Source organism: Camarhynchus parvulus, chromosome 6 (assembly GCF_901933205.1).
Source record: "Camarhynchus parvulus chromosome 6, STF_HiC, whole genome shotgun sequence".
Lineage (NCBI taxonomy): Eukaryota > Metazoa > Chordata > Aves > Passeriformes > Thraupidae > Camarhynchus > Camarhynchus parvulus.
In genome coordinates, this window is record NC_044576.1 from 27,971,023 (window position 1) to 27,998,232 (window position 27,210).

A 27,210-nucleotide genomic window follows, 5' to 3' on the forward strand; every position below is an offset into this window, starting at 1 on the left:
AGACTTTAGAATTACGTCACAAATTTTAGTAATGTTTTGAGGGTACTGAAGACTTTTAAAAAATCCATTTTTTTTCCAAGAACAAACTTGAATTACTTCTATTTGTCTTCCCTTTTCTTAAGTTTTTAAAACATTAGTGTAAAGAAAAAAAATACATATGAGTTGGTAATTACATTCACTACTTTTGTCACTTATTTTGATGGGAATCTACAGTGATTCTAGGATTTTGGAACCTTACTAAGGTGTTTTAGACATTTTCCCACATCATAAAATCAAGACCATAGGAACGTGTCGACCTGTCGTGGAAAGTACTCTTTTTTTTGACTGGAATAGCCTCTTTTGTTTAGAGGAAGAGTTTGCACCTTCACAACAAACGGAGTCCTAAGAACAATCTAGAGCCGAAGTGGAGTAACTTATCCAATGGGAGAGATAGCACATTGAAGTTAATTGTGAATAGCCTTAAATTTACGATCTTTCTTTCAGTCTGTTCTATCAGGTACACCGTGTTATTTAATAGGAACTTTATTCATTTTGCAGTTATAATTATTTTAATAGTGTCCGGCAACAAACTTACCTTAGCAGTGTTGTTTGGAACCGGGGAGAAGGCCCATGAATCCAGCTGACTCCTCCCCAGCAGGGAGAGCTGCCAGGAGCTTCTGCTCTGCCTGCCACAGGACACCCACTTACACCAGATTCGTGAATTTGTCTTTGATACACTCAGTGAACTGGCTTGGATCCTACCTATAACACTTTGCTTGATAAATTGTAAAGAAACAAAAATTCCTGATGCAGAGGATCTGTGTATATCCGTGAGAAAGAGCTGTGCTGGCAGCTCCCCCTGCTACCTCTGGGACTTTGTGTCCCGCTAATTGAAGACTCTCAGGATGAGATGGGAAATCAAGATTAGGACTAAGTGATGAAATTTTATCATGACAAAAGCTGGAATGATGATATCTTTAAACTCTGAATTAAGTCTTCACTGAGAAGTCTTTTTCCCCCTCTTTTTGTGCCCACACAATTAATCAGTTCTAGGTGTTAGTGAGTGATCTGATTATCAGCTACCAGCTCTGGACTTGAATTGATGCCATTCTGACTATACAAAGAACAAGAAGAAAAAGACAACATTTTCTCCTCTGTCCTTTATAACACCTGAACCACAGAAAACAGTTCCAGTGCTGAAAATGCCAGTTCATTACTGACTACCCTCCACATAAGGCACCCTTTTCAGGCCTTCACCCCAGCCTGTCTTTCCTGTATCTCTGTGGTTGTTGGTGTCCTTTGTCCTCTGTTTCATCACTGTTTATTCCACTCTTATTTGGAACTTTGTCTATCCTAAAAGGTTCTTTTATCCCACTTATGGGACTAGAAGAGAAAAGGTTTTCCTAGTTGTGGAAACCTCGTCAGAAGTTACAGCAATTCCACAAGACAGATGAAACAGAAATTTGAATTTTGACTTTTCAAGAGTAAACTTAAAATTGCTGTTTCAGACTGAAAATCTCTTTTTTAGTCACATGTAATGCATTCCTGTTCTGGATTCATACACAAATCAAAGGCTTGTCCAAGGCAATCTATGGTGTTTAAGCGTTTGATATTTTAAGTGTTGGTGAGTTTTTTTGGCATGAAATAACATCTCTTGGGCTCATGGGTACTCAAGCAAATAACCACAGATTTTGAGTTGGAGGACATAAGTTAGAATGTGTCATTTTACTCTCGTTGTTTTGAGAGAGTGATCCACTCATGTATGGAAGTTTCAATCAAATGTTTTTTTATCTATTCCCTTAGAACATCAGGAGATGAAGAGCATTAAAAAATAACTTAAAAAAACCCCAATCACTAATGAGTCACCGAATGCAGTCCCATACTCATTCTAAACTTAATATGAAGAATATGAGCTTGATTTATTTTGTATTATGCTTAAAAAAATAGAAAACTATTTCCTCTTTAAAAATAATTTGTACACTCACAATCTCTCTTGAATGTATCATAAGATATATAGACAGTCATTATCTAGAAGCTAAGGAGAAACTAAAATCAGCTCAATGCTTTCCTTGTATTTATTACTTTATTATATTCTGTATAAATAATCTGAAACTTGATTCAAAGGGGGAATACTGCTCTCCATTGCTCTGGATGAATGTTTTGGGGTTATTTTGCTACTGACTAGTTAGGCTAAAACCCTACAACCCAGCAGCAACCTACAACCTGGTGGTTTGCTAAAATAAGTATTTCAGTGAAAATTCCAAATTCTGGCTGATCAGTGAGAAAGACAGATTGATATTTCTGTCAAGAATCCTATTGATTTAGAAGTCATAGCTGCAGGGCTCTGTTGTGTACACACCATGCCTTGTGGGCAGAGGTTTTATGAAATCTGGGAAAGTTTACAATACTTCTATTTTTCTTTTATTTTTCCCTGCCTACTTTGTCAACTCTGTACTTTCATGTAACATCTTATTTATTTTATTTTTATTTGTGTATTTTTTTTAGCATACCTATCTCTCAGTTGCATTAATTTCTTGATTGTGCTGTTGGATGGCATGCAGCACAGTGCCATTTGAAATTAAAAGTAATATTGTAAAGCAGCTTGGAGCACACATTTGCATTCTGTTTTACAATGTTTCTTAAATAACCATATATGATCATGGTCATATGATCATTTCACATGATCACATGATCACATATTTGTCAAATGTGAATGTTTTTGTTTCTGTTAAGTTGGTCGTTTCAGTTGGTAAAAATTTTTAGTAATCTTCTGATCATGAGGAAATTGTTGTAATGGTTGGATTATTCTAAGTAACTAGACTGTAAACATTAAATCCAGTTACAAATAAAAATACTTCATTTCTTGTTTTTCCCCTTAATATTTTGAAAATGAAATATGCAATTGGTAGTAACAGGAAAATCAAAGTGACTTAAACCATATTTTAGGGGAAAATTATTGCTTCAAGGCAGTTGTTTTGTTTAATTTTCTCTAACATTTGATTTACTAACTGCTGATTTTATTTTCTCATAGAATTCTGTTGACAGAGGTTTTCAAAATTCCATATGTTTTGGTGTATCCATATGCAGGATTATGCACAGGGAACTTTTCAGGGAATAGGTTTGTGGGAATGTGCAGAATATGCTAAGGGGATGTTTCAAAGTTCAAATTTTGATACTAAATGAGAGAAATTTTGCTGGAGGCAAGGAAGAAAAATATGAAAATGATGGGATCAAGTGAGTAATTAAATAATTCTTTGAGAAGTTTCAGTAAATCTGGGTTGTTGCAAGTGAGCGCCTTGTGTCTGTAGCTTTTGTCATTCCCATGTAAGAACTGGGCTAAAATTGGGCTTCAAAACCTCTGTAAGGAAGCACTACTTGTTGGAAGGAAAGAACTGGGGGAAAAGTATTATTTGAAATCTCACATTTCATAGTATATTTTATATAGTTGTAAGAAGGATAAATTCATGATTATAAAATATATTGCTCATTTTAGTTCTAATAAATTTCCACACCATTAATTTCTTAGACATACCTCTTCTGTAAAAGTGGAAGAAATACTATTTTATCTATTAAAATATATGGTATATATTTGGTAAAAATCTTTCCTGTATGTAAGCTTTAAATAGCTATTTAATAATGTAAGGATTTATGCATAAAAAATAAGCACTTATTGATAGTCTGCTGTACATAAGAATAAGATTTTAAAATATCCAGCCATACTCTTCTGTATAATTTCCCTCCACAGAATGGTACAATTCATCTTACAGGTAAAAAATATACTGGGTTAAGAGTCAAATTCACCATTCTGTTGATATCACTGCAGCTTTATTTGCAGATAGCAGAGTAAATCTTTCCCAATTATTTCCACACAGAGCTTCTTTTGCTGCTTTCCAGTAGGAGAAGAATTGGCAGCAATCATATAACAAATTCACTTGATTTGAACTTCCTTTATCAGAGACACACACACAAATCACAAAGCCAAATAGACAAAAAGGAATTCTTATTGCTGGAAATTTAATAAAAACCCCCTTATTCTATTGAGAAAGTGTCTTTTCCTGATTGAGGGTATAATCCATTTAATACTGGTTACCATGGTGGTTGGTTGTTTTCTAAAGTAAAGTTTAAAAGTATAATATTTAGTGGCTTAAATTACCACATGAGCAGCATTTTGGGGTTTTTTTCCTGATTTCAGCACTTTCCCCCCTATTTCTGTCATTTGATAATATTTCATCATTAGTTTAACATGATTGTATTTGATAGGAGGTGTTTTCTACCTGTCCCTGCTGAGTCCAGTCCTTGATTTTTTAGTTTAAGAGGAAACTTTGACATGCTAATTCATGTTACTCCGTTTCCTATGATGTTTGGAGGAGAATAACAGCAAAATGTGTCATGTAGCTGCTGGTGAGTTTAGCAATGTTGGTGGGTTTAGCAACTGCCTCTCTTCTTATTTAACTGCCTGAAAATTTCAGCTTGCCTCTGTAAGGACAGGTTCATGCTCTCAGCTAGTTCTCACAGTGCTGGATCATTAGGTTTCTAAGGAGAACAATAAAATAAAACTCCTACTTCAACATTTATGAGTACATTTATGTTTTAAATGTACTCATTTTCTGCTCTACATGTAGTAATTATTGTCAGATCTTTCAAGGATTTGAGCGATTTTTTTTCTTTTAATTCATGTTTCTTGCATCAATCATTTTTTTCTTAAATTGCAGCTTTCATTTAAAAAATATGTCTAATATCAAAGCTTCAGGGCATGACCCAAATGCACTCTAATGGCTCAAACCCTCAGAAGGCACTTGAAACATTTGAGATCTAAAATTTGAAGAAAAGGAAAATATGGGTTTTGGCAGTATTGTATGTCACTCTTGGCCTTTCTGTTGATTTTTTTTGTTCTGCTGTAGGCTCACTTTGTCTGCTTTGGTATATTCAGTATATTATATGTAAAGTTCATGAGGCTCTCTGGGATCTTGCAGAGTTGCAGGCTCTCTGTAAGTGAAACTACACTTTGTTAAGCATTGTTACATCCAAACATTACATTTTATTCAGGAAATTGTCCAGGTTTGCAGAAATAAAGAACGAGAGTTGGAATGTCATGTATCATTCCTAGAAGACAGTGCTCTCAGAGCAGAAGTGAGAATGGGGTGGTAGCTGAGGGAGAAGCTGCAAAGCACCTTGCAAAGAGCTTTGTACCTTGGGACTTCTTTGTGTTCTGTCCCTATGAAATATGCCTTTAATCTGTCTGAGTTTAGTACTAATAGTCTGGAAAATGGGGAGCAGTTTGGGCATGAGAGTTTCTCTTTCATGAGAATGAAGTAATTTTGCTTTGGGTTCTAAGTTAGGATCTCCCATAACTGGCTGTATGCACATATATAAAAATGACTTTTGGTTTGGCAAGTTCAACAGAGGAGAATCCTCTCACCACTGGGCTTTAGCTGTTTTCTAAGATACTTCATAGTCATTACTTCCTCTTCAGGCTACCTCCAAAAATGCTGTGCAGAGCAAAACAGGTATTTTTTTACAATTGTTCAAACACTCCTGGCTAAAGAAGGAATGCAAGCAGTGTCCTTGTCTCTTGTGCCCAATTTATGTTTGCATGTGTGCTGGATAGAGATTTAATTGATATCTTTTTGACTTCCTATTTGAAAAATATATGGTGCTGGATTTTCTTTCAAAAGAAGTGAATCTCTTTTTCTGAAGAATTGTTCCTCCAATGCCATGACTGTGTCATTCAGGGACTGGCATGTGAATAATCTGTTTTGCTCAGTGCAGGTTATATCAGTGAAGCAGTGGAACAGGGCAGGCTGCCCAAGCCTTTCACAGATCCCATGCCAGTGAGATCTGTTTTGAATTCCAGTGCTCAGGGTACATTTGTTGTAAGGCAAACCTCTTTATATAAAATGCTAGTGATTTTTGGTGCAAAGTGTCAATTGTCTAGGGATGTACAGTTAGGGCAATGCTTCTACGTGCTATTTTTATTAAAATATAATAGCACAGCTAAAAAGAACAGACAAGTTTGCATTTTCTTTATGTCTAAAATAGACTCATAAAGATTTAAAGCTTAATATAAGATGAAGACACTTAATTCTGCCTTTAATTAGTTAGGTACTGAGTTCAGACTGAAATGAAATTAGGAGTGGGAGTGATGCTGATGTTTACTCATACAGGGAAAAGAGAAATAAGCATAGACTGTGCCCCATGGAAGAGTTACTTGGGGCAAGAGAGAAAGGGAGGTTATGGCTGCCATAAAATTACTTTATTATTGAGTCTGATTTTTTCTGGCCCAGCAAAGTTGTAGCTTTAGTTTCTGTGCTTGTTTTTGGAATAGAGGAGGTCAGAGGGCTTTGTGGGTTGGGCTGGCTTTACATCTTGCCTAGGGCTAGCTTTAAAGCAGAATTGCACATATCTGCATAGCCAGTGCTTTTTCTTAGTCTCAGACAGGGTCAGAATAGGTTGCAATGATTTACAATTTGAGGTTGCCTTTTTTAACCCCAGTTCAAGCAGTTGAAAATGATGGGGCTCTGCTGCATTGCATCTCTCAGGGTGTGCAGTGGAGGCACCTGGGAATGCTGCTCTGTGGCCAGGACAGGGACCCAGTTAAGAGTTAGGAATACTGAATACCATCAGTCGCATAAGCCAGAACTCAGTATGAGCAGCTCTTGTGAAGAACCAGCCCCGTGGGAGAGGTGTTTGAAGTTACAGCATCTCCTGGCATTGCTGCTTTGAGAAAATGAAAAAGGAGACTGGAGAATTTCTTACAAGACAGCCAATAGAGCGTTTAAATTCCAGAAAACACTTGCAGGAGGCTGCCGACAATGAAGACAATCTTCTTTTCAACATGTGGCTCCACCAGGCATTTGTCTTTCCTCACCTACATGAACCAAATACTCCCAACAGTACAGTCTGTCCTTTCTGCCAGGTGTAGTGCTGGGGTCTCCACAAAACATAAATACATGCAGCTTGATTATCCTGGTCACCACCTCTGTTCACCATTAATATAATTATTCTGTTCTTTGGTGTTGCAGAGGTTGGATTATAAACTGTCATTGTTCATGGGAGCCGTAATTAATCTCACCATAATTAATTTCTCTCAATCAGAAATTGCCACGTGTAGGATAGGATCTGTGAATTACTCTGCAGGCAGGGGAGAGAAAGAACACAGATTTCCTGTACAGTATGAATTTGGTTTACCCTTCCTACTGCTTTGATTAAAGATAAGTAGTTCACTTTAGAGAAGGAAAAGAAAATAACTGATGGCTTTTCTGGCTACTCGTCCTGCTGTCATCAGAAAAAATCCGTCAGCTGAGTTGTGACTGACAAAACCAGATATTTCAGGGAGTTCTTTTAAAAAATTCTATTATATACTGCTCTGTTGTAACTGATTAAATTCAATGTGTGCTGTGTTACAGTAACAACCCTCTACATCACTATTATTATTGCTGGCTACTGCTGCTGCAGTCAGCTTTGGACAATTAACTATGGAGCAGAAGGGAGGAAAGTGATATTTCCTTTGTGGAAGGCAAATATTTAAGGAGATTAAAAAAAATTGAGAATAAACAGTCCTACAAAACTTTATGGAGGACAAAACCTTTTCAAGGTGATCATCTTCCAGAAAACAAATGTTGCTGCTACAGTTTTATTATAGACTTGCTATGTAGCACAGAGAATTTGACATATTTTATTACTTTTGCCTTCATGACACATAAACACTGGTCAGTTTCAGTACATGTAAACGTTCCAGAAATCCATGTTCTCAGAGTTCTCAATGTTCTCTTAATTTTTTAGTGGTTTTTTAGGGGATCTTGGCTGCTATAGAAGATACAGATCATATTTAAAATGGCTTATCAAAATGTTATGTATCATTATTGGTCCTTTGTGCTGGAAAAGAGCTGAGGAGGAAAACCAAAGGGCTCTGACATGTCCCCATCCATGCTGATCGTTGTAGCATCACAGACAGAGGCAGTTTGTCAATTCTGTGGAAAGAAGGGAAATAATTGAAGAAAAGAACTTACAGCAGTATTACTGTGTCCTTCAAGAAACCCTTTTATTAAAAAAAAAGAAAAAATTATTTTTGCTATATAATGCCATCAGTTTTCAGTTGTTTCATAGGCAAGTAAGTTCTTTTTTATTAGTTTTCAGTTTAGGGTAAGATCAATCAATCAATACTGATTGACTATTGGATTGCTACATCTGGAGATGTATTAATTGTTTGAACTTCTTTGTATAGCTTCCCCTTTCTCCTGTGGTTTCCACCAAGGATAAAATAGATGTTTAACCTTCTCTGGTAGAAGCATTTAAATATAGTCTAGTAAAAAAACTTCATTAAATTCTTTCCCTGAGTCACTCATGGTAGCACTGTATTGAGTAAATAGTAAGATTTTTCTACAGTATTTTATTAGAGAGAAAGAAGAATTGGTTCGTTTCCCTTAACTGATTACCTGAACAAATGAGGTTTGGCTGGCTGAAGTTTAGAGAGAATGGAGTTATTTTGTAAAGAGAATTATGATTTAGTTACAGACATTGATTTCAATACACAAAACTGGTATTTCATTATCTGCTGCTAGACTTTAAGTACTCAGTAATGGAAACTCCACTTGTGAGAATAAACAGTAAAAATTGTTGTGGGCCACAGATAGATTGAGTTTTGAGACAGATGATGTGGTTTCTTCTCATTTGAAAGTGGGCTGTAAAGTTGAGATGATTTCAAAGGAACCCCAGCTGTTTCTGAAAATAGTATATTGTGCATGTTCATGCAAATTCTGACCTTTTTTGAGATTTGTGACAGGAAAGATACTATGGTTAGCTTATTAAATAGTATTGCCTGTCCCCCAAAACTGACCTTTTCCATTTTTGTTGGGTTTGCTTTTTTTTTTTTTGTTTTAAATGAAGTGGTAACTTTCTGAAATGCTACCAATTAGTGAGGCACGAAGCATGAGTTCTTAGTAAATGATGAATAGCACTTATGCCTTTTAAATGACTGAAAATATTTTTTTCTCTTTTAATTTAAGGAAAAATCCTTTTAGATAGAAATGAGTAATTATTTGACCTGATCTATACTTAATATGTTTGAATATTATTAATATCCATCATTTTCTGAGATACTTGATTGAATGTAGTCTGAACTTTATTAAAATGGATTTTTTTGAAAGCTATAAAATAACTTTGTAATTAAATCCAGTGGGAAGTATATATATAGCAATTTCTTCAGAATAGTTTTCTCTTGAATTATCAGGACACTATGCAAATAAAATAAAGCATTAGGATATTGCCTGTCAAAATAACTATTTCCCTTACTATTTCAAATAGTGTGGAAAATTCAAAATATATATGAAATGGGAGGTGAGTTGGAATTTAACCAACACTGTATTTCTCTCCTGAGTAGAACTGATATAACAAAGTCCTCTTGCACTCCAGGCTTTCCTTTTTTAGCTGGGCAGAGAAAGTGTGCAAGGAGAATTTACGCTGAAAATAGTTTTTCAATAGAATCTGTATTAAATTAGGCATTAAAAAAAACAGGTTGAATGATTTGAGGGTGATACTGATTTTATTGATAGTTAACTGAAAATACTGGCTATTGTAAAGATGTTTTCTGTTGAAAACCAGGTTTGAAATAGAGTGAGTGTTGAGTGGCTTTAAAATGGTCGTGTTGCTATTGCTGCTTATTGCAGCCAATTGATGATGGAATTTTGGTGAGGACTGAGCAAAGGCTGAAGGGACTTTCTGTGTCTGCTGTCAGGGCTTGTGCTATCCAAGTCAATACATCGTGGAGGATATGGTTTTTATTTGAAGGAAAAGCAGTTTTCTAAGGTAGATCCATTCAAAATACTCATGGTTTCCTTATTTTCAGTGCACAAGTTCAATGTGTATAGTAATCCAAACATTTGATTCTTTTTAAATTGTGAGTTTAAAAATACAGGCTTTTTGAATCTCAAATTTTTCTCAGTAGATCTACAATTCTCGTGATTTTTCAAAGCTGCTGAAAATCTCTTAATTATTCTCAGTTCTTAACTCTCAGATAAAATACCCATTGTGCAGCATAGATCTGGGCTTATAATGCACACCTGATAGGCCATTAGTATGGTAATTAGTAATTGGTACAAGAGTTGTTAAAGTTGAAATAGACATCTGGTTTAATCAATTTGTCATTAAGGAAGTGCAAGTGTAGAGGTAGTAATGGGAAAGGAAAATACCAGTGTGAGAGCTCAGAGCTCTCTCTGAGCTATCAATACAAAGCTAAGTTTGAAATTGGAATAATGCCTCTTTCTCTTGCTTGATATGGATTGCTCAGTGCTCAAGCTGCCCAAAATACCATGCCCTGTTTATATTTTAAAATCTTATTTTCAAAACCTTACAAATAACTAAAAGAAATGAAGCTACATTGTGATGAAAACTCATTGATAGATATATCCATCAACTTCAGCTTGTGATATTCATATATTTTTATTTACTGAGAAAGGGAAGAAAAGAATTTTTTATAGAGCAATAAGGAAAGGCTAGGTCAGGTGAGTACTACAGACGCTATTTGATAAAAATCTCCTGGTGATGGAAAGATTGCTTTTCTTTTCTTCTTATGGTCTCTAATAGATGAAATATGCATCTTCCTACTGCCATTTTCATTTTCTGTTTCCTCTTTCAGCCAATTGCATACCTTTACATTTAGATGAAAATTTAGCTGGAATGGTTTTATTTCTGGTTTCAATTTTTGTTTCAAAGTTAAGACATTGTTGCCAGTTATTAGTTTTAAATTGCTTCAGTAGTTGCCAAGAGTATTAAAAGAATGCCCACAAAAGATGAAAGCTATGCGCAGAGAGAACTAAGAAATGTGTTTTGGTATTAAGACATGGGAGCGAGAAATGTATTAGTCCTCTTTTTTTTTTTTTTCCCTGATAATTATGTAGACTGTGCACATCAATTACACAGTGCTAAATTGTGCTTAAGGAGTCCTCACCCTGAGGAGCCTGCCAGAAAACTTGCATTCTGCTGCAGCTGCATGTGCAGACATCTGGCAGTCAAGCAGGTTTTCTTATCTATTGAATCTTCTTTCCATCCCAACCCTGTCTGTGCCCTTCCTGCAGGAGAGCCCATGTTCTCCTGCTTCCCCATGGCCCAAGTACAGTGCTGCTACAGAGGCTTTCTGTGCCACTCCTGCATTAATGATGGGTTACTGAAATGAAATAAAAATTCCATTCTTGGAATGGTTGGGTAGATAAGGGGACTGCATACAACATTTTAGAGTTGCTTGGAAAGCTGTAGGTATCTGAGTTGTGCTCTAACAATTAACATAATGAAGAACAGGAGGCTCTGAAAACCATGCTGCTTCAGAAGTGTGGTTGAAGTCCTTTATTTGGTCACTGAAATCTATTGTGATTCCCTGTACTGATATTCTTCCTTGCTGCAGCTTTGTCTATTTAAGAGGAATATTATTTTCACTCCTTTTTAAAAATTGGGAGGTGGACTGCCTGGGATAGTGAATTCTGCAGGCAGAACATATATAAGCACATGTGCCTACATAAACATCCTTTTTTCTTTGCCTTCATTGTTAGCCTGCATTATCATGTGAATGCCATGGAATAATGTAAACTTGAAAAGACAGCAAGTTACAATAAACATTACTGAAAAATATGTGTAATATTTTACCTTTTATAAGGTAAACTCACAACATTTGATACAAAAAGTAAATTCTCCATCACAGGAAGGTATTTACAGGGAATGATAACTGATAAGGCAAGAAGAAATAACAGAGGAGCAATTCTATCACCAGCTGAAAGATAATAATGTCTTAATATTAGAAATACTCCCTTGTTCTTTTCTTCTTCTGTGCTGAGTAATCACCACTAGAAAGTATAAAATATAAATTAAGCTGCACAACCTTTGCATGTTTTGAGCTTTCAATTTTTTTTTTCTTGAGGATGTATTGAAAAATAAGTGGTATTTATCAGCTGACTAGATAATGGGGCTGGGGAGCTTGATTACAAGGCCAGAAATCAATCCAAGAACCTGATGATATGCTAAACTTCAGCAGTGGAGCCTGAGTGGCTTAGATTATCACTTCAGAAGGATTGACTTAAAGATTTAGTTCTCCATCTCTATCTATTATTTCTATATTACAAAAATGGATTTTTTCAGCAATTTAAGAAAAGAACAAAGTACTAGAAGGCTGAGTAAAAACTTAGCTAGGAAAGCTGTTTTAAATACTGTCAGGAGTCTGATTTAGAATCAAAGCAAACTTATAATCACATTTGAAAATTTGATCTGCCACAAAAGTTTTTTTCTCAGTGTTGCACAGAGCAAAGATAAATTTAGGAATACTGGATTACAGCAGGAGACCAAAGTGAGAGCAGCAAGATTGGCAAACCAACATACAGAATGTGTCAAAAAGGGCTCGTTGTCCTGCAAGAAAGGAGTTTTGGGCTGCTCACAGAGAAGTGATAAGAATTAAAGGGTAAAGGAACAGTCAGGCTGTAAGAGATTTAATAAATCAGATTTCATAAAGAAGACTTAAAATAAAATATTTGTCCTGGAAATGAGTTCTTACAAGATCCGTAAGGAGATAAGGGCAGCAATTACTTTCTAACAGCTGCTACAAAATCGCATCTTGTTCTTTAGGTCATTTTATCCTCTCTTACGTAGAATCTTGATTTAATCACAGATTTGGGCCCTGATTCAGATAAATATTTTAATACATGATAACACCTTGTTGCTTAGGTTTAAGAAGGGATATTCACTTGGTTTGGTGAGAATTTGGAACATATGGTTTACTTTTGTTTCCCCTGCTCTTGGGAGGCTAATTGTAAATTGTATGGAATAGCAGCTGGAGTTTCACAAAACAAGTCCACAAAGTTTTTTTCACTCCTAATACTTTGCTTCTTTTCATTCATTCATTTTCCTTCATTATGGTTTTAGGTGTTTTCTGTGCTTCGTAAATAAAAGGGTTTTTTTAATGAGGAAAGGTAAAGTTGAAGGTGACAAATGGTGATTGTAAGAAATGAAAAATGAATAAATCATTTCACATGTTGAACAGAAGGATTGCCTCCTCTATAGTTATGAATAAAAGAGGTACCAGCACATCTAAACCGATGAACAGCTCCACTGCTGTTCAGTGCCAACCATGTGTAAGTTAAATAACTCTGAGATTCATAAGTGGGAATGATGTAAATCCATTATTTGTGAAAGATTTTTTTAAGAAAATGCATTTTTTTGTTGAATTGTACTGTAGGGTTTTGTTCCCATTTTATTTTCTGTTTTGTTTATACCACCCTGATGTGAATAAAATTAAATGCCTTTTCCACCCTGTTTTTGGGGTAGAAAAAAACCTTTGTGATGTCATTGTTTTCTTAATTCTTTTATCTTTTTGTCCTCTGCTTTTATGAAACATTTCCTGTACCATTACTTTTTTGCTTTTGCTCTTACATTTTTTGAAAATAGCTAAATATGTGACTTCATAAGTGGTTTGATATTTGCCCTTCAGAAGCTTTTGTTTGAGCTTTGTCTGTGCTCAGTTTTATATAGTTGCATTGGCCTGTTTTTCATTGTCTGCTCAATATTCTTAGAATATTTCTGTGTAGTTAAAGTTCTGATATCATTGCAGGCTGGTTTTAGACTTAGTTGTTATGCCAGAGGAGTTGATTCTTTTAATTGAAATATTTGAACCCATGCATACTCCCTATGTGTCAATTTCCTCAGCCTAAGAATCTCTTGTGTCTTGTTTTAATTATGTTTGTATCAAATGAGATTTTCTGCAACAGGTGTCATTTAAGTACTGGCCTTAAAATAAACTACAATGAACATTCAGCAAACAGAACTTCTTTCATAGGGAAAAGAAAGAATGAAAGAAATGGTGACTAATGTAGCTTTTTTATAAACATGGTAGAAGTTCTAATTGAACTATTCCAATTATATACAGGCCTAGAAATGGAAAAAACCACATTCAATAGTACAACCCAAAGATTATTCTAATACATCTTCTTCCTTCATAGTGGTTTTATTTACCTTAATTCCAGATATATCCAACTTTCTGTGTTTCTAAATGGTGTATCATATTTGATATTTTGAATGCTCATAACATAGTAAATTGTCATGCATTCTATTATCACACTTTAATAAAAACTGCCAGGTAACATTTTGTATGAACATGGTTTTCTGCAAATTTAGAAGCCATTGCTAAAATTTGTGAGTATTCCTTACAGAGAATTGTGCTTTCTGATTCCAGAATCCAAACCTGATTATCAAAAAATTCTTCCATTTGGCAGTAAGTCATATTGTGCACGTATTGTTTTTAAAACAGGACGTTTCACTATAGTTCTTGTCTTTTTCTTATGAGATGTTTGCCAATTTAATATTTTGCCTTTTTAATGTATGCTCATTCTTACTAATACTATGAATATTATGAATCAACGAATTCAGGATAGCTTATAAAATATTCTGTGATTTCAAAACTGATATGGTGCTCAAAACACTTCTCTAAAGTCACTCCTGAAGAAGAACTTTGAAATCAGAGGGTCATCCCAGTTATATTTTCTTTGAAAACAAAAATCCAGAAGAGAAACTTAGAATGGGGAGTAAATTAGTTGGATTTTTTTTTTCACTCTGATAGTCCCAAAAAGGAATTCACCTCAGAGTGCATCTCTCCACTGTGCTCTCAGTTGATTTCTTCCTCTTAGTTATGGAAAATGCAACAAGTACTTTGTTTTTCTGACATGATGGATCATTTCAGTCACCAGAATTCTTTTTCAATTGACATTGAAATATTTTGCATTTCTAAGTTATGGTTAATGTTGCAGATTATAGCATAACTTCTGCATAACTTAGAAACCCAGTCAGAAAACAAGTGAGGAAAAAGACCTTAGGAATGTGAAAACAACCAAGGAAAGGATTGTATTTTAAATATTTTAGAAATCACTCTCTATTATGCAAAATATATACACATAACTGATAAATACTGTAACTGAATCTTTTCTCTTAAATACTAATTTTAATACTATCTCTCAGTTAAAAAAAATATTTCATATTGTAAACCATTGACTAAATTTTTGAACTGAGGGAGTTTATTATTCCTTGACTTAAGCAAAGTGACTGGGGACAGATTTTCATGCTGGCACGCAGAACAAATTTAATTCAAACTGAGATGAAAGGCGGTTAATGTAATTGTAGCCTATTATCCTATGCAGGCTTGAGTTAAGAAGCAAACCAACAGACAGTCAGAAAATGATGGATAGAAAATAGAAATGCTCAAGGCTGGTGAAATAGAGACTTGTGAAGGGATTATGCCATAACTGTTCCCACATAATCTCTGCATCAGTAATATCCCACCTCTACTGTATGTTTGGATTACTAAACAGGATTTTTGTATGCCTCCTGCATTCTCTTTATTTCCCTCTGACGTCAAAAAATGTCCTGGTTTAGTAAATTTCATGACTTTGTAATCAGGGTTTTTTCTGAGCATGCTGTAAAGCATTCAGTTTTCTTTCCTTTCTAAGCACTTTTTTCTTTGTTATCATACAGAGAGATAGGAAAGTAGTTGGCCACATAACTAGTTAGTCTTTGATCCTAAGTCCCTCTAAGGGACTAACAAAACCTGTTATTTTTATTAGTGTATTGAGTTAAAAAGTAATAAATAGCCAACTCTCACGTTTTTCAGCTGTAAGAGTGTCTGTTGTTTTTTTTTTGCATGGCCCTTTGGATATACTTTCTCATATTTTAGGTGATCAGATGGGGTTTTTTAGCTCTGTGTTCTGGCAGATTACCTGGTTTTTATTACTTGGTTTTTCAGTACCAGAAATATTTTTTTAATACCTAGATATTTTGCACTGCACTCTTTTAAAAATTGAAAAGACATGTCTTGGTCTCCTCAGAATACATAGAGAAAGGTACTGAATTGTACTTTGAAGCATGTTAATTACAAAACTAATATAATAGGTTTGTCACCCTTGTTATAGCCCATAAAGCAAAAAAAGAACATTTTTTCCTCTGAAGAAACGGACTGTAGCCAGTGTAATACATATGTCTGAGGTAATTCTAGCAATAACTAGTTCAAGCATCAAGTGTGATGCTTACAACATGCAGGAGATCGATTACTGATCAGAAGTCCCACTAAAGCTGCTGTTTTATGGCCTCTTTGCAGAGGGATTGAGTCTTTGAGGCACATGGGATGGAATGATAAAATACCTTTTAGGGAAGTGTTGGAGTTTGATTTCCCAGTCACTCCCAGCTGGAATGCCACATTTTTCTCATCCAGTGTGAGTAGTTTCTCCAGAGCTCTTACAGTAGCCAGAAAATTTATTTTCTTTTCTCCTTCTGACATTGTTTAGGATAAGACTTCATGCATTTGAAAAATGCTGCATTCTGTGAATTGCCCTTTGGGAAGTCTTTGGGATTACTTAAAGACTCTGTTCAGTACTGTACTCGCACAGGAGCAAGCACTGCTTCCCATGGCAGTCCTGTGCAGCCTGCCCATCAAACCCCGTATAAACATAGTCTGAACGGATCAGGGCTGGCAGGGCAAAACTCTTGTTATGAAATACTTCACAGTTCCCTGCCATGAGGCTATAGTCTCATTTTGGTCAGCTTTTTTTCCCCTTTATAGCCATTCCTTTTAAGTTTTCTTCTTAAGTGTCCAATAACTTCGAGGAGAACTGGCCACGACTGGAAGTGTTGACAGTTTCGGTATTGTTGCTGCACCACAGGCAGACACACTTATTTACACTTCTTTGGCACTTCATAAAGAAGTATCAGTGTCATCTCTGCTCCAGGAAATTCATGAGGTTATGTGCTTTAATGAGCTAATGGGGATTTGGGCTCTTCATAGGCAAGAGGCCAGGGAAGAGCAGATGTGTGTATCTGACTTGACCCTTTCTCCAGCCACCCAGACATTTTTCTGTGTTCTATTCTTAATAGATATTTCTCTATCTCTTGGATTGATATCTTTTTTTAATAAAGTCAAATAAAAGATGGTGCAAGTTAGATGGGATTGATATCCTAGATATTAAAAAGGACTTTTAAAAAGCCCAAATGGAACGATGGTAGGCAATAACACATGGATCTGATAGACTGCTATGCAGGAGTAGGGTAAAGAAAGTTCTTTTAGGCAGGAGGAGAACTTATCAGAACATACTGGATAGATATATAAATATTGGAATGATCTGATGGACAAAAATATGGTGTTAAAGACCTGCAGATCAAGAAGGAAGCTACAAGACTGGAAACTGTAATGTGTCCATGTTTGCTTTCTGGTGATTCTCTGGGGATTTCTGTTGATGCCACAGGAAACACTTATGGGAGGTAAAAGTTCTGAATATCTCGTCACAAACACCTAAGTCATCTAGGAACAATGAAAGTTACTTGAAAATGTAATGGCTAGAGTTTTTGCTCCTTAAGGGTAAGGATGACAGCTTGCCAATTGCAGTATGTATTATACATAAACATCTGTGGTATTTGTTAATCATATTTATATTATAACTTGTCATTAGCACTATAGAAGTTGTTGCAAGTAGAGCAATAATTCAGATAACATGATTGTTTTCTAAAATTCCCTAATACTGTATAGCTGACAGCCTAGAGAAAGCCATGGCACTCTGATTTATTCATACCTTTGTCTTCATTTTGTATTTACTATTCTTGAACATCCACGTATAAGCAGCACTTGGCCATTGCTGAGCTGCAATGTCAAGTCCAAAATGTGTGATATGCTTTGCTTCTGAATTGTCATTTTTGTCTTGGCTTAGTCAGAATTTCCCATATTTTTGGAAATATTAATTGCCATATTGTGCTAGATTGTTGTCTTAAATGACAAGAAAATGACAAAAGTTACCACACATAATTTGAAGTAGAAAGACAAAAAGTAACTTGCCTGTCTTTGTACCATTTTCTGGAAATTATAGTGTCTGTATGGCATCCAGAAATACATATCTCTGAAATTGCCTTTTCCTTAAATTGCCTTGAAATTATAGTCTTATATAAATAGTGATTTTGTTAAAAATCCTCAGCACAACAAAAACAAACAAAAGAAAACCCCATCCCAGAATCTTGAAAACAAAGTGAAATGAATGAAAGATCAAATGCAAACAGCTGAGAACTCCATAGCACTCTGTAATACCACAGCACTGAACTTTCTGCACTGAGATTGTAACTGAGTAGTTTGCAATAATTTCCCTCAGAGACTGACCATAGATTAAATTCAGCGGCAATAAAATAGTCGTATTATAAACCATAGATTAAATTCAACAATAATAAATGAGTAATGTTATAATGCACATTTTTTAGAAAACAAGCCAGGAACTGTTTAATAGTTAAATATACTTACTACAAACACACTTAGTAATAGTAAAATTTTACAATTCAGTAATGACTAATGAAAATGCAGTAAACCACTTGGGATTTAGTGTGTGTGTATTTATTTCTTTTTCATGTGGTCTGCTTGATGAAGCCATTTACGATGCATTTGCTCTGACTGTCAGGGCCTGTTAAAATATTTAATGTTCTGACGTGCTGCCTCTCCTGCTCTTTTTGAGAAACAAGAGCAATCTACAAACACTGTTGGAAAGTGCCAGAACAGGCAGTGAATAGCTGATCACAGAATCACAGAATGGAGCCATCCCAGAGCACGTGGACAGGATTGTGTCCAGATGGTTCTGGAATATCTCCAGTGAGGGAAACCCCACAACCTCCCTGGGCAACATATTTCAGTGCGCACTGACTTGCATGTATTTATTTCAAATGGTCTTTAAGATCCCTTCCAAACCATTCTATGATTCTATGAATACTCTATTGTTGATAAACATTTCGTCAATATTTATCTTCTGAAAGGATTAAATATATGTGAATTTTGTGAACTGTTCACTGGTTTTTGAAAAGTAAACATTTAGGAGGAGCTGCATTTCAGTTTAAGCAGTAATAAGTTTTCACAGTTATTTTACCATTGCTTCTTATCTAATTCTTCCTTCTAAAAGGAAAGAAGTAGTTGAGATTGTGGTTCAGTTCAGTGTAAACAGGGCCTCTTATTTTGAGTTATGAGATATTCTAACATTTACTTTCTAAGGGCTGGATGAAGTGTCTGATGTAGGTCAAAATGTGAGAGAAGAAATGTGAGTATTTCTCTTCCCTGACTTTGAAAGAACAGTGACTGATGAGAGGGAACTCTGCTTTTCCAAGTTCATCTTTTTGCATATATTCAAGTTTGTGCATCACTGCCAAAAAACATGGCCATTTGTGGAGAAAGGAATGCCAGAAGTAAAGGGTAAGGCCATGGACATGAGATTTTTGTTGTTCAGAGTAAGCAGCATCAAATAATTTGCATACAAAATCCATTTGGTGCCTTATTCATTAAGATTAACAGGGAGTTATCCAGCTATTCCAAATCAGGGCTGTAGGTCACTTTATTCTTGTATAGAAGAACTAAATAGAATCCAGACTTTATTAGAAAACTCTTATTTTACATATTAATCTTTATTTTCTCTTAATTATATAATTATATGATAAGTGACACCTCAAGGAAAACTTATTTTGTCCTGGAGTGCAATGGATTTTGTGATTTGAAATATGATTACTTAGAAAAGTATATAAGAACTCTATAATGATAATTATTTTTGATCTTGCAGGGAAGATTTAAATAGCATGAGGGGTCTGGATATGAAAAACTTTCTTATGACATTAGAATGTTTTACTTTTTTTCTTTTGGTGAGATCAGCCTAGATTAAAAAAAAAAGTATTGCTGGCCTAGGCCTTTTTCATGAATTATGTGAGGAAGAGACAAATTGATCTACAGAAGAAACATTGTCTCAAGACATTGTTATATGCACTTACAAGAAAAAAACAAATAAATCATTTCCCCACATTATTAAAAAGTTCTAACTGGAAACATAAATCCCAGTACCTTTTACCCTTTTAGGTTATCATTATCTTAAGAGGTAGGCTGATAATTCTTTTTATCTGAAGTTACTCATGACTGGAAGGATCTTGGCAGTGTGAGAAGTGAAAGTGTCCAATTTTTACATTAGAACCAAAGATCTGAGAGGTCTGTCTATCTGAGTATACTGCAGTATTAATGGATAGCTTTGGGACAATGTAGTGCAGAGTATAATGTCAATGCAGTCAAGAAGCAGATCTTTATCTGTGAGAGGGATAAATTTACATTTATGGATGATGAAGTTTGTCTATTTCACATATTTCACTTTAGCAAAATAAAGATTATATTGCAGGATAAAAATGCAATAATAATTAGCAAATGAACATATTCTCTGAAAATCACAAAGCAGTCATTAGCATTGCTTATAATGCCTCAACTATTGCATCTAAATCTTAGCACTTCTGTGGAAGGATGATGCTGCTTCTGAATCTTTTAAACGTGCTAGAACTCCCAAAACATGACATGGCTGCTGTATTGTAGGTGCTGGTTGTGAGGTTCCTCGCTTTCCTTGCTGCTGACCATGTCTGTTGTGGATGGTCAGAAGATGTGGTTGTTCTTGGGCATTTCTGTGACAAAGGTATGGATGCCAGGCAGGCCTAAATTAAGACCTAAGACTTGACCACATCTATGTGTGAATTGGGCTTTCAAGTGTCAGTCACTCACTGCTCTGGACCAGTTACAACCTCAGCTGCAGAAACTTCTGCCTTCACCATAAAAAGTTAAATGAGCTGTTATAGGAAGATTTCCATGTGATCAAATCACTTGTCTAGAAAGCTGTCAATCTAGGTTGGTGTTATATTGATAGTTTTCCTCAGGTGAGAAGCTTGAAGGTTTGCCCTTCCTTAAGTGCCATACCAGTAAGGACAATAAAAGTAGGCATATAAATATATATATTCCTCTGCTGTCAGTTCCTTTGCTTTCTTAAGCCTGCAAGGTACAGAGCTCATGAATATCGACATTGCTAAGCTTCAACAAGAGGTTGTTTGTAAACTCTGTCTTACAAAGAAGCCTTTCATTCATTAAAAAAAACCCAAATCTGTCAGTCTTACTGTAAACATGTACTCATTTACATACATTTATTGTATTTTAAGAGAAGGTGAGACATTATCTTGGTCAGAAACATGAGAACAATTATTTTTTAAATGCATTTGTCAATAACTTCTGTTTTGAACTTCCAGAAAATTCAGGGAGATAAAAGAACGTGAAAGAAAGTGGTTCAGTTTTGAAAGGATAATTGAGGGAGAAGTTGGGAAATAAGTGCTAATAGCAGGCCATCCAAAGGTCAGTGAGCTTGATGAATTGAATACTTCTGTATTGGAACAAACCATAGAATTTGTGCATAACCTAATAGGAGCCTTCCTCCATTTGTCCTTGTAAATGGGAGCTGTGTCTTTGGAGTCCTGCCAGAGTGGAACAGCTCATTCATTATGACCACTTAAAGCAAATGATCATGGCCCTATGGCACATAAAATAATGAGTGTAGCTCCCATTTCTCAGATATGAGGCATATATTATGCTTCACATATGGTCCAATGTGTGCTGGCTTTTGGAAAAGGTACAAAAATTACTACAATGAGTAAAGCTCATAAGGAAACAATTCAGCGAATAGGAAATTTTGTAATTGGAACCGTAATCAGTGACTAATGCAGAGCAATATGTATGCTAATAAAATAGGAGAGGATTAAAAGGCAAAACTAAATTTAATCGAAACCCACCATACATGCTTGTGTGAATAATTTCAGATATATTCTTAATCCTATTAGTTTCATTTTTTCCCTCTACTGAAAACCAAGTGTTTAAGTAGTATCTTCCATTTAAATTAAAACAGGCTTCCCTAACTAGTAAAAACTCCACCTCGTGTTATTCTTGATGTACATTATGGAAGTGTTCTGCATGAAAGGCCTGGCTACAAATGGCATAATAAACCAGCTGTTTTCATGAGAGGGCATAAAAAGAACACAGATAACAGGTAAATCTCATGTCCCTTCAGTTACTGTGGTTCCTGTGTGTTCATCCAGCACTGGATGAACCTGCATTTTCCCTCTGTGCTGTACAGGTGCTGTCCATGGAGGTGTTCCTCCTCCCTCACATCCGTGGTGCCTTTTATCCTGTGCCCAGGCAGAGCCGTGTGCCTGCTCCTGTCAGGCTGGGAGCTTCTCTGGGAGAGCACCCACCAGGGCTCTCTCTTACCCAAAATCATTCCCTCCCTCAGTACTTCCATGAGGCTCCCAACACAGAGAGTATAATATCTATGATAATACATGGAAATACTTTGCTGTGGTGTAGTTCACTGTTCTTTTTTTATTGTGCATACTTTATCATTCCGTCACACGTGATGCTGAAACAACTGAAATGGCTGTAAAATTTCATTGCTTTTTTGTTTTCAAGATACTTGAAGGTCACTTCTGTAATTGACAGGGAATTGGTAATTATTTGGATTTGAATGAATACTTACGAATACTTGTATGTTGCAACCTATTTTGAACCCAGTAATTTTTGTGTTAACCATTCCTTTGTATATTAAGTTGTGAAGCCTGTCTTATGTTAGATGGAGTTTATAGATATTTTTATTTCATGTATTCATGTTTGGGTTTTTTCTGTGATATAAATAGAAATAAAAATGCAAGGAAGGTATATGTGATACTGGAAATCCCTGGGTTCTGGCACTTATGGATCCACAGGAGATGGTTGCATCTGATTAAAAGGGCAGCTGAATGGAGAAGGGAAGCTGTATGGAAACTGCTGTCTTTCTTCATTAAGATTTTCAAGATTAAAAAAAACCCTGAACCTTTATTCTCAGTGTCAAAGCACCACAGGTGAGTGCTTTGACTGGGCAAGAGTTCAGAGAGGAATTTGTTTATTTTCTCCCCATGGAAAAGTTATTGTTGTTGGGAGTTGAATATTGCTCTTCCATGTCACACACAGGTCAGTGCCGTTAGCAGTGAGCAGCAGGGGAAGTTTCTTGCCTTCATCCTCTGACCCTAACTACAGAGTTATTTTTTATATTTTTTTCCTTCAGGTATAAAACCTCAGCATATTCTAAATACTGGCTACATTTAATCTACTTTAAGTTTGAAACTTGAATTCAAGAGGAAAAATAGTCCTCTTACAATGTTATTATCATTTGTTACATGATACACTGTCTCATTTATGTGGCAATCTTACATAAAGAAAAGTGAATTCTTTTAAACCCTTGCTTTAAGAATGGTCCCTTTCCTGTAGCTCTCTTTCAGAGTTCTGAACCTAAAAGCCCTTTCAGACATGGATATGTTTTTTATTGTTTCAGTGGCAAGCTGTTCTTTGTAGAATGTTTGTGATGTTTAGAAAACAAACTGTTTCAGGCCGACCAATGTTACTATTTGAGAGATTTTCTCCTTTCCAAGTACATGCCAGAGTTACTTCAGGATCAGACTCTCTTCTAAATTCTAAATTCATTCTTCTAAATTCTGTGCAAAGGACTGTGGGGTGAGAGTGTCTTTGTGAACAAGACCACAAATTGTGTTCTGCAGCTAGACCTTAGGCATAGGGGGTTTGTTTTCTTGGAGATTAATCATTAAAATTAATTTATTAAAAAAGTGTTGAATTTCTGTATGGTTGACCCTGTAAAGAGTTCTCATGCTAATGTGAGATCAGGAATGCACAAGGGCAGAGTCCAGAACATATTTTTTTCTACTTTTTGATTTTATTGCCACTGCTGATTATTTTCTTTATGGTATTGTAACAAACAGTCAAGGAGATTCTCTGCTTGTTTTTAAATAAAAAAGAGTATGTTAGGAATCACCAGTTAGAAACTATTGAAGAAACCAGCAGAAATACAAACATCAAAATATTTTAAAGTCTGAAACTTGTTAAATGATATGACATCTAAGTTAGAATGTATTTTTAATACCAATCACAAATAAAATAGCAGCAAAAATATCTCCTTCCAAATTAAGTTTGTTAGAATAAAGTAATGAAAAGTTAGTCCAAGATACTAAATGATTCAGATTACCTCTGGGAAAATATTTGTATGAAATGTAATAGGCAGTGATTAGCTTTCTCTTTGTTTTGTGAATCTTTCTGTATATTTAAGGGAAAACTATAATCTTGCTGGAGACTTCCATGAAATAGCCAAGGAAACCTAAAGCAGATTGATAATTTTCTATTAAGATATTTGGCATTTTTAGAGTAATGTTATATAACTGAATTTGAACTGAATTTCATGTCTCTGAAAATAGCTATATATCTTATCTTATTCAATAAGAAAGCTATTTCTCCAGCTCTTCTCATGTGCACGTCTTGTCAGCAGCATCAGTACATCATACTCAGTTTGAATTTCACCTGGTGCCCTAGGTGGTCAGTGAAGAGGAGCAATTGCTACTGGAGTTCATGGAAGTTCAGTAGCTGAGATGCTGCTGTGCCAGATCAAAACCAGGGAGGGAATCAGCTGTGACTGGGGGGACAGGGATAAGGAGATCCAGTGCTTGGGGTGGCTGCCTGGCTTTCCTTTGCTCATTAGAGTGCAGAGAGCCCAGAATTCCTGCCCTGAGTCCTACAGCAGGCACCGACTTCAGGCTGGTGACTGAAGCTCTTTATTCAACTCTTGGTCACTCTGGCTTTCTTATCTGATAGAGAGCTGCCTCCTGAAAGTAGCACACCCTCGTTAAGAACTATATTAAATACTTCTTATTTGCATGAATTTGCGTTGGTAGTACTGAAAGTCATGATATTTGAATAAATATTCTAGCTGCGTTTTTATTAAATTTGTACTGTGTTTAATGGGAATGTTTGGTTTTGTCTTTTTTTTCCCCCTGCAGCTGTGACTCTGAAAATAGGTATCTTGGAAATCCACTTAGGGGAACATGCTACTGTGAGTACTTGTGTTTTTAATGCTACATACTGAAATGTTGATTACATATTATATGATAATTTCATTTCCTTGGAAAAACAAAATAAGTTCCTGGAGATTTTCCAAAATTGAGCACATTGATATTTTGACTGAAAAATAAAATGCCCTACTGGGCTTCTCTTACTTTGTCCACAAGAACACAAATTAAAGTCTACTAAAAGTTGATTCCTTACATCTGGCTTAGAGGGACTGACCAAGCCACGGGGTTATTCTCTGTATCTCATCATATGTGAATGAAAGGAATAGTAATTGTGTCAATGCTTTAAAGACAGACTTCGTGGTGGAGAAATGCAAACAGTGTAAACAGCACTATTCCCTGGGACATTGTGAGTGGTTTAGCCAGTGTGCCTCCCAGGGACATGAGACACAGCTGCTCTCCACAGTGTCATAAAAAGAGGCTGTGTGTTGTCTCCATGTTCTTAATGTTGTAGAAAAGGTGCCTCTGGCAAATTTACTCTGAAGCGTTGCAGTTTTGATAGTCTTAGTGAAGGACCTGAAGGGATGAGAATGCTTATTACCCATATGCAGAAATCCCTTAGTGAGCTGTGCCTATTTTACTATGCCAATATCAAGTTCAATAGTAATTTTAATCATCATAAAAACAGATGGGATGTTGGAGAACACTGTTTTAACTTTTGCGACTTTTGCACGTACCTGCACTGTGTCAGACAATTGGATCCATTTGTCTGTTGTTTCTAACATCATCCCTACTTCAAACTTGAATTTGTACATAAAGACAGATGTCTGAACATACTTATAACCTCTCTTCTGATTTTTGGCCTTGTTTCTTAGCATTTTATTTTACAACATACACAACAACTTTATTTTAGTGTGTCTTTAAGGCATCATTTACCTAATAAAGAAATGTTTATTTTCTTTGCTAATCTGTCTTTCTTACCTTAAATGGTTTGCATCTGCAAGGTATGTTTTACAGAACAAAATAGTAAATTACGTACTACATTACAGATGATGACATATCTCTAGGCCTAAAACATTTATTCCTCCTATTAAAGAACTATGCCAGCTATTAAAGAACATTGGTGTGGGCTTTTTTGATTTTTTTTTCTCTCAGACAACATAAGTTTGAATGTAATACTTTAGGCTGGAACATAAATTTTAAATGTTGTAGACCAAGTTGAAAATACTCTTGAAAGCTGTGTCTTTAAGATACTCTTGATCAGTAAATTAAATCCCATGTGTTGTTTTCTGCATAAGAAAAGCATCTTACTTTAAAACAGAAATATCAGTATTTAGAAGAGTAATTTTTTGTTTCTATATAAAAATTAAATAAACATTTTATTTTAGGTTTAGAGTGAGTACATGAGAAGTTTATACTTTAAAAACAATTATATATAGGCTATTTTTGATATGTGTGTCAACATTTGTTTTGTCTTTTAAAAATAAATGTTATTAAATTTAAGAGATTGAAAAGAAATGACAGTAATTAGATTTGTAGACCTCAGGCACCTCCATGAAAAAACCTTATTTTTTGCTATCATGTTTCAGGCTGGGTCTATAAATCATGTTGGAGACAAATTGTACTATATTCAAGATGCCCTTTCACCTTTAACTCGCTACTGTTATTTGTCTTCTGTCAGATTTCAAAATATTTTAAAAATCTTGTTGTTTTGAAACGATAAATTTTCTTTTAATACTTCCAGCCATTTAAAGTATCCCATATAAACAATTCTCAGAGTTATTTTATTGTAGTAATAGGGAGACTGCACTGATAAATAGTAATGGAATTCTGTATTTGCTGGATGGTGGGAAATGGCGAATAATCAGTTAATTTGTGTATAGCTGACTGGCCTAAGATTTCAATGACAGTTTCTTACCAGCACAGTCCATTTCCTGCTAAATCATGTATTAAATATATATATATATATATATATACATCATGAAAAGATTCTCTAATTTGTTTTCTATATTCTAAAATATAGATAAAATACCATGTTTCAGTTTTGTACAAGACAGGCATTTGGATGGTATTTTTTCTGTGCTTTATTTCACTCCTCATTAAGAAACTTTCTCTTTAGAGCCTTAAAATGCTGCTTTTCCTTGAAGTGTAGTTTTAACAACACATGAATATTATTGCTCAAGAGGAGAGAAAAATAAATTTTATGTATTTATGAGCAGCATAAGATTGTCAGAAATTAAAATTCTAGTCACATCTCTTTCTATTACTTAGAATCAAAATCAGTGAATGCAGATAATAGCTTGCTGCATGGTTAGGATCTTCATCAGGAAAACTTTTAGTCACATGCTTGTGTTTAGCCATCTTCAAAATTATCAGCTTTAAGTATTTAAATTTTGCCCTTTTTTTCACTTGTGGAAACACTGCCCTAAATTGGAATACTCTTCTGAGCAAAACTTCAGGATTTAATCCCAAGTGTCGAGATAACTTTCTTGTGATACTGGATGACCTGGATTTCTCTTTAGCAGCAGG

General features: G+C 35.3%; 1 protein-coding gene across 3 annotated transcripts in view; it reads left to right on the plus strand.

Annotated features, from left to right (window-relative positions):
• Positions 1-27,210, plus strand: part of ATRNL1 (attractin like 1) — a 425,510-nt gene that overhangs the window by 131,458 nt on the left and 266,842 nt on the right. For all 3 annotated transcript variants that reach the window (XM_030950737.1, XM_030950738.1, XM_030950739.1), the window contains exon 21: positions 24,673-24,725. In XM_030950737.1, the coding sequence (XP_030806597.1) occupies positions 24,673-24,725 (53 nt within the window). The remainder of the gene's footprint in view (positions 1-24,672; positions 24,726-27,210) is intronic.